Source organism: Limulus polyphemus, unplaced genomic scaffold, assembly GCF_000517525.1.
Source record: "Limulus polyphemus unplaced genomic scaffold, Limulus_polyphemus-2.1.2 Scaffold5471, whole genome shotgun sequence".
Taxonomy (NCBI): domain Eukaryota; kingdom Metazoa; phylum Arthropoda; class Merostomata; order Xiphosura; family Limulidae; genus Limulus; species Limulus polyphemus.
Window position 1 is genome coordinate 52157 of NW_013671081.1, and position 9363 is coordinate 61519.

General features: G+C 30.4%; 1 protein-coding gene across 1 annotated transcript in view; it reads right to left on the minus strand.

Moving 5' to 3' along the window:
* Positions 1–9363, minus strand: part of LOC106472617 (diphthine methyltransferase-like) — a 33358-nt gene that overhangs the window by 23044 nt on the left and 951 nt on the right. The window contains exons 2-3 of the mRNA XM_013933269.2: positions 3099–3253; positions 70–398 (exon numbers count right to left, since the gene is read on the minus strand). Of these exons, the coding sequence (XP_013788723.1) occupies positions 70–398; positions 3099–3239 (470 nt within the window). The 5' untranslated portion in view covers positions 3240–3253. The remainder of the gene's footprint in view (positions 1–69; positions 399–3098; positions 3254–9363) is intronic.

The window sequence follows — 9363 nt, forward strand, 5'->3', positions numbered from 1 at the left end:
ATATATATATATATATATATATATATACACCCTGCATTATTAACATATTAATAATGTATAAATAATTACCTGGGTTGCTTCCAGTTGAACCAGTCCAGTGAAAGAGCTAAATTACTAAAACTCTCATCTAATGTTTTTTTGGAAAACTCTTCTAGTACAAAGTTTGGAGAATCATCTACATTCTTTAGGTTATACAGAACAAGCTGACCATCTGCTGATGCCACACCCACTAGACAATATCTATGAATCATATGAGGAGACCATTTAACATCAAGAACTCCAGATGTCTGAAGTTTATACTGGAGAAAACAGGTATCTTCTTGAGTCAGTTGAAATAATTGTAGACATCCTACCCTGGTCTGTGAATTGAAGCCTGCACCCTCAGTTACTGACTTGTCCTGTATATAAACAACTGCATGAATGTAACAAATATCTTGTATTTCAAAATTCCATATCTTATTTGAATTCAAACACTTTTTATGAATTTTCTGGACAGCCAAGCATGGTCTATTTGTTTGGTATCTGACATGGTAATAACTAGTAAATGTTTTATGCCAGAAGGCTATATGTTGCAGACTTCATATTTTTTGGGGGTGCTAGAGCAAGATCATTAGATTAGAGAGGTAAGTTTCCAGAAATAATTTTAATAAATCGTTGAGCAAAAGAGCATGTAATTTGTAGGAAAAAAAACAAACTTCTAAACATTGTAAACAATCACATTTTACATTGCATTTACATGTATTTTTGCCTGGATGCATATCAATATCTACATGCAGATCCATAATACAGCCATACTTACAAAGTAGTGAAGATGCATGTGTAAAAAATAGTAAGGAGCTTGAAGTTTCTTGAACTGCATCTCCCTAGAGTACTGAAGTGAATGAATTATACGCAGCCAAAAAATATCACCTATAAAGTTTACTGTTCTTGTGGAAATTCCTATATTAGAGACACTGGAAGAACCATAGCCTGGTCAAAGAAAACCTAAAATACCAAATCACCACAACACTTTGAAAAGTCTTCCCTAATTACATAACTATACTAATAGGTTTGAGAACTTTAATGGACTGCAATTGCCTGTTGAAACAAAAGGAAATGACATTTTAGCTTCTGAGGCCTCAACAGAGACAATGGTTTGCACATCAGCAACCTGTGGAAACAAACTCTACAGATATAATCATGTCACAATCATGCTGACAACCCCTGCCAATCACAATGACTGAACTTTATCACACAGCTGCACTTACCTTTATAAGATGCTAACAGTAACCTGAAGAAGGCCTCAGTATTGAAACTGAAACATCAGCTCCTTTTCTTTCAACAAGCAGTTGCAGTTCATTAAATTTCTCAAACCTACTATGTATACTCTGCCTAAAGTTCCACTGAAACAACTATATTAGTTTCCATACCCTCAATTAAGATCAATGACAAATCCTCAGCACCAAAACATTGAAAATAAGAAAGATAAAAGTGTTCTTCATTAACACTATATAACCAAAGCTTTCACTTCAATGAAATTCAGAAATTTACACTCTAGAAACACATTAACAGAGGACAACACATACTTCAGTTCTTAGACTGCACTTCCTCCTTCTAGTAATAACACCACCACCACAATGATAACATCATAAACTAATCCTTAGCAGAAAGAGTTCTCCCAAAACAACCAAGCTATGGCTATCAAAGAAAAATATGTATACCTATGCCACAATTTCCAAAGAAGCTTGAAGTTCTTATCAAAAAGACCAAAAGATCATCTACTCCTATACCACAGGCAACTGCAGTCCATATAAACTTCAAATTCAGAAAATATAATTTGTCCACAATTGTCATAACAATTTGTGAAGTTTGAAAATATGCAGAACTACAACTTTTGCAAAATAGTTTAGTAAAGAGTATTTTATAATTCCAAAGATGTATATCACATTACTTTTCATTATTTAAATAAATAAAATGGAAATAAAAACATTAAACAAGTTGTAGAAGTTCTCTAACTATAACAAAGTTTAAATAGGCAGGATTCAGACTACTAAGTTTGGTATAACCTTGATGAGTGCTATCAGTAAAGAGGTTATAGTGCTGTGAACTTAGGATTTTTCAAGGCTTATGTAGATGTGAGGATTGGATAGAATTGGCCATATTTAAATATATGTTCTTGTTCTTTGGGAAGTTGTTTACCTCAGTGGATCAACTAACTTGCTGTAATCTACTTACTTATGTATTTCACAATAAAAAAAGTTATAGTTAGGAATTTTACCTACCCTTTACCAATATTACAACAGACTTCTAAGATAATTTACCTTGTTAAGATGAATAACTTATATGTTACTCAGTTTAAGAATACACCTATACAAAATAAATGTATAACACACTCATAAACATTCTACTTTTGCTCTTTACTATAAGTTGTATTGTATGGTTTAATTTTACATCTTAGAATTTCATATTTGTATTAAAGAAAGCAGAGACAGTAAACAAAATATTCCCTATTCATTTGGGATCAAAAATTTTTCAACTATAAAAAGAAAATGCAGTAAGTTATCCCAAATGAAAATGTTTTTGTTTATTTCACATTCATTAGAGCTGCATAATTAATTGATTACTTATGAGCATCGATCACATCAACTAGTCATGTAAAAAAAAACAATCAATTGAAATTACAATTAAGCTAATTAATGTCACAAAAATAATCAACTAATCAAAATTAATGTTTCCAATTATTTAAACTATCCAATTAATCAAAATATTGTTCATTATGATTCCTCATTATTATCTATGATTAATTCAATGTTGTTCATCTTAATTGATCAGTCATAACTGACAAATGTAATCAATTAATTGAAACTAGTGTTTCCGATTATTCCAACTGTCTAAGTCTCGAAATTAATCAATTAGTTAAATGTAACTGATTAATGAGTCCGATGATTAATTAACCATCAAATGCTACTATAACCCATCTAATGAATATTCTTTTCAAATTAAAAAATGTATAAACCATTTTAGTTCTAGTTTATGTTTTCAGTTAGTTACTAGTTACTTTGAGTTGAATAAAAGTGATTAAGTATATTAATGTTATCTAAAATAATGAGCAAACTAACCTCTTCTAACTGATACATTCCACATAACAGAAGATCTTGATAAGGATTTACAGGGCACCACTCAACACTGTCTGCATAATAATCAACATCAGTTTCCCACATCTTTAATGGAAATGTTGAAGAATCATATGTTTGTGCCATTGTTGATGTTAATACTATTAGAGAAAAACAATGGTACATGTGAAAAACAAACAAAAACTAATATAATAAAAATTGTTTATAAGCTGTGACTTGTTAAGAAAAATCAAAAGATTAATATGATTGTACAAAATGAAAAAATTACTTAAAACATTGTCATTATCAAAAATATATCTGATTCTTGAGTACATTTAACCTATTCAAATTTCTTTCTCTGATGTAGTAATATAGTTTATAAGTCATTTTCATATGAAGCTTTCAAGTTAAATTAGCTATTTTATTTATACTTAATATAAAAACTCAATCCAGCCTCAGAACAACTTATTATGAATATGAGTAATACATCCATCTTGAGAAAATGTAGACTTAAACTCATTCTTTATTTTTCAAAGAAAGTATTCATTTTCCCTTTTCAACTATTGTAAAGTGGTGGTCTCCACTACTAATTCCAAAGTCAATCCTGGTTAGAAAAATATAACTTTCTTAACTAAAGCCTAGCTTGTTTTTCTTGCATTTCTTATACAAACTTGTAGCAGAACTTTCAGAATATCCACTTTCTACCTCATTGATTTAATTCCAATTTTCAATTCCATATTATATGTTTTCAAGAATGCTGCTAAAAATAACTTACAGTAAGACACTTACAATAAAACTCTGTTCAATTTTAGATAAACAATAACTATTATGATAAATCAACTTCATAATATTAAAAACCAGAATAACTACATATTTCAACTACTGGCTGTTGCTGAGTGTGTAGATGCTAATGCATGTAGTAATCAAAACAAATCCTCTACCAAAAGAAATAATGGAAGTCACTTATACAAGGCTCAAGAATGAAAAGGCATCTTGCCTGATAAACTTATGTACAGCTGTTTGAGGTATATCCAGAAATAACTGCAAACAACCCACTCCACACTTCACTAAACTCCAGAATCAAGAAAAAAAGATCACCAGAATGGAGGAAGAGCATAATAATCAAGATCTCCAAGAAAGGTACTCTTAACAGACTGCAACAACTAGCATGACATTACCCTCCCATCTATTCCTAGCAATATCTTATACATGACTATGATAAAGCAGTTCTCTGCTGCATTTATGGTCTCCTAAGAAAGGAATGGGCATATTTTAGAAAAGAAAAGTGGTACACTGATTATAATTTTGAACTCAGAAACATCATTGAACGGTGCACAGAATGTCAAAGACAGATTTACATCAGTTTTATTGATTTGGGGGAAGCATTTGATAGTATATACAGGAAGAGCCTCTGAAAGACCCTCAGAACTTATGGAATTCACTCAAACATAGTAAGAATTATAAAACAATTCTACAATGACTTTAGCTGCACAGTAGGGTGTTCTAATCTGATCTTTCAAGTACAGAGTCAGAAAATATGTGTAGTGTTTGCTCTCCTATTCAACCAGATGGTGGACTGGGTGCTCCCACACACATACCAGACAACTAAAGCATACAATCAAATTGACTCATTTTTACAACATTAAAGGACCTCACTCAAGCAGATGATGGAACTCTCTTGTCACACACCTCAGGATAAAACCAACAGACAGCAAATCTTTAGGCAACAAATCTGACTGATAGTCAGTACCAAGAAAACAACAGTTATGCCAGCTAATATGTCATCAACAACATTTTTTAGCCTTGAACATGATTAAATAAACTCCATACAATCCTAAACCTACTTTAAAAATACTATCTGTCACAATGGTGGCACAAGTAAGGACACTGAAAACAGAACCGGTAACTCAAGAAGCTTTTTCTCTAAACCCAGACCAGTATGGAAATCAGGACAGCTCAGTAGGAAAACTCAACCCAGGATTTATCATAACTGTGTGCTCTCAGTCTTGCTATAACATTTTAGTTACAACATTTTGGAGGTTATTGTTAAACATTACAAGATTTCATACACAAAATATCAGGTTGTTAAATTAAGTATTAAGATTTTTTAATTAAAGATTTTCTCATAAACCTTTTTCTTTCAGAATGTTGATTATCCAACATTCAAAGTAATTTTGATTTTACGTTTAAAAATAGTTTGATGCATTAGAACATTTTTCAAATTTCACATATGAAATCCTTTATAATCTCCAGATAATTACCAAATTTTTTGTTCAAAAAACTATGTTTTATTTGTTATTTTCACTAGTGTATTTCTGTACTGGTTGGTTCGATATGACCAACTTCCTAACCTCAATAAAAAATTAGAAAAACTTATAAATTATGCTTTTTTTGTTCTAGAATGGCTACAAATTATAACACAAAAACACAAATTTTTAATATAAATAGCTTAAATCTCATAACCGTATACAATAATTTATATATATATATATATATATATTTATTTATTTATTATTTTTATTATATTGACCTTCCAGCTGTTCCTGGCTAACAATACAGATTACAATAATGTGGCGCACGTCCATTCGTATTAGTGTATCCAATAATATATAACTGACCTTTAGTCTTTACAAAGTGACCTGTCTTGGCTATGTTTTAGTGGACTAGTATTTTGTAAAATATAATCACATTTCAACTATTATACATTATATAAGTATAAACATTATTTCTATTTACAAATAAGCTCTAAAACTTATTATTCTTAAAACATAGAACAGTAAATAAAGAAGTAAAGCAAACAATTATCTCTTCTAGTTACGACCTTTGTACTCATTTGCTGTTTGTCATAGGTTGCTACGCCTTATGAAATTTTCCACATGGAGGATGTATAAAAAAATTTTTTTTTAGGTTTTATATATATACATTTGAAATAACCAAAAAATAATAAATTACTATATTGATACCATAGAATTACACTATAATTTATCAGGTGTAGTAACTAAGCTGTATTTGGGTCTAAAAAATATGAAATTTTGACCTCATTAAAGACTTGTCTCATCTTTTTGAAATCTTGTGTGAAAAAGACAGAAATTAGCATAATTACATGTCAAAATGGCTGAGAAAACCACTAATGGGATATTCTGAGCTTTCAATTGGTTATTCATGTCATATATAGAAGTAAGCATATATAAGGGACCATTTCCAAAAATAGAAAGAGGTGAGCTGGGAAGCCACTGTGTTTGATGCAGTACAAGAGCAATATCTTAGCAAATAGAAAATATAAGACATTCTTATTTTATATTCTAGCTTGACAATATCAGTAGTTTGAGTTCCCAATTCGTATGAAACTTTAAATTTTGTATTTTAACATCACAAACATCTAAACTGAACCAGTGCTGCATTCAACATTTTACGTGACACACAAAAATCAATGTTTAGCTGTGTTTTTTAATATTTACTTTTATATTAAGAAATTAACTAAAGTATAATATTAAAATTTGAATTATAATCTACAATTTGATACCAAACTTATTGACATAGATTCATAAAATAGTAGTTCAATAAAATTTTGAATGCAAGTCAACAAACGTGATGACATGGCCTTTGACACGTGACCCGTCGAAGTAGGATTAATGGCATTTTCTACTGGTCACCTGATCAAGTTATTAACATTGAAAGAAATATGTACACATAAATTAGTTACATTGTAAATTTAAGATTTGTATGAGTCTTGACTAGTACGAGACTTGAGGTTCTGAGATAATCTTTTCTCAATCAGCATGTAAAATATTGTAATATGGAAGTGCTATCTTAGACCTTCATATTACTGAGAAAGATATGGTTTGAAATTCAGTTTAAAAAAAGCTTTTCTTTCTTTAATGAAACTAGTAATAAAGTTGGTATGAGCAAAAAACAAATAAAAAGCTGACTTTCAAAATGAGAAACATTTTTAAGAGAGATAATTTCATGAATGATCTAAATATTTTGATAGTTCAGATAATCTAGTTGAAAAGTATATTCTTACCAAACACTTATGTTTCAGCTTTAAAGTGTTAATGATGATTTCACTAATGAATGTGAAAAAGAAATCCCTCAAACTGGTTAATTTACATGGATGTTGATGAAACACAATATAGTTGTTTAAGAAAAAAAAAGGAACTTCTTTGAAACAAAGTTCATGAGTCTAATGAGATGTATTCTTAAACACAGAGAGACATAAAAAAAGGCATGGTAACAGAATGTCACTACCCTATTATGGTCACCTTTCATTCAAAAAATTGTGGTATTCGAGTACACTGATGTCAATAGTTAATTGAAAAGTTCCCAAAATTATGCTGATTTAGTACTGTTAAAGCATGGCAAACACAACAAGTGAAAATAAGTGAACAAACAAAATATTTATTTACATTAAAAAGTAAAAGTTACCCACTGACTGGCTTTTGAGATCAAGAATAGGAACACTAGAGCCAAAAATCAAGAAAAATAAGAGACAGAATTATGGAAATACCAACTTTACACTAAAATAGCCTTTACAAGTAATGAAAAAAACTTTTGAAAAAAGGAAGAAAATGCAGTAATGGCTAATATCAATCTGTCAAAACCAATGCAAACAAGATAGTAGGGATGGCATTTACATCATCCCTACATAATAGCATAGGCACACAGTGTAGCAGAATGTTAACAGACAAAAATAGGATAACTGAACCTCAATTTTGATTGAATAGTTACATATATTGCTATATGTTAATTCTTGCCTGTGCTATAATATAGGTTATGATGCAAGTGCCACCCCTGCTATCTTGTTGCATTGGTTTTGAGATTGCTATTAGCCATCACTACATTTACTTCCTTTTTTTCTAAGTTTTTTCTTTACTTGTTTGCCTGTTTATTAATGCAGAGTTTCAACAGACATAGGAAGGTTGTATTTATAACCAAGTTCTAAATACAATGAGGTTCCAACTGTAATATTTATTGTTTATCTATTATTTGTTTGTAATTCCTGTTCCACCCTGTACTTAAACTTTTTAAAGGAACACCAAATTTCTGTAAGAAAGTCAACTTCAGAGGGTAATAATAACATCATTTACATTAGAATTGTGACTTTTTTTTAATTACTACTAGTTATCAATAATACTTATAAAAGTGGATACTCTGTTTGAAACTATGCAACCTCAGTGAAATTGGTTGACACCATTGTTTTGGTTTTTAAGTTATCATGTAATATAAAAGAAGAAGCAGAATGAAGAACAAGTTCTTTTTGCTATGATATTTACTGACATTCCCAGAATTTGACAAATATTACATAGATATTGTTATAAAAGAAAACACTCTATAGTATTGTAAAGTTCTGATGACTTATTGAGGAGATATTTAAAATACCATTTCAATGAACAATACGTGCGATCCCTACACTGGTAGTGCTACCACCTGCCTGATAGTGGTATCATACAAGTCCTCTGGTAACATATAATTTTAAGCCATTCCAAAGCAGTTTTTGCAGGTTTATATACTACCCACTTGAATAGGTTACCTTGCAAAATGTCCAAACAGAAAAGCACACATGTTAGCTTGAGACTAAAGACAAACAATGGTGCAGTACCTATGTAGAAGGATTAGCACGTTAATCACCTTGAGACATCAGTCATCCCTCATGTGACTAACTACATGCAAAAATTGCATGGAAATTTATCAACTGCAGAATCAAGCCAACTCAAAAACAACCAGTTAAATATTCAATTCTTATTTAATAAGATACAGAGTTGTTTTTTTTTGTAATCAAAATCCTTGAATTTACAGTGCATATAATTAGGCTGTTAACTGATACACAAACACAATATGAATGACAAACCCTCATTTGGTACCCAGCTGTGAGGCAATCTTTATATACATTTTTGCACATTATCAATGCTTATCTACCACAAAAGTGAGGCTTTTCCAATACCAAATTTCCATATCTCATATAACTTTACTTCTCATGCATATTAAAACTATATTTCAAGTTCTAGCCTATTCACTAAGATTGGCAAGATTCTCAACAGAGTCAACTCTTCACAGATTTTAGTATCATTGGCTAATTTGAAAACATCATCAAAAAGGCTATCCAAGTTATTAATATACATAAGACAACACACACACACTTCAAACCAGACCATAATAATATTTATATTTTTCCAATTGAAAAAAATGCTAATAGACATATTTTCGGTAAGAGTTCCATATGGCACCCCCACCCAAAAATTGTAGAATTGCCTGGATAAAAAAGATTCTGAAA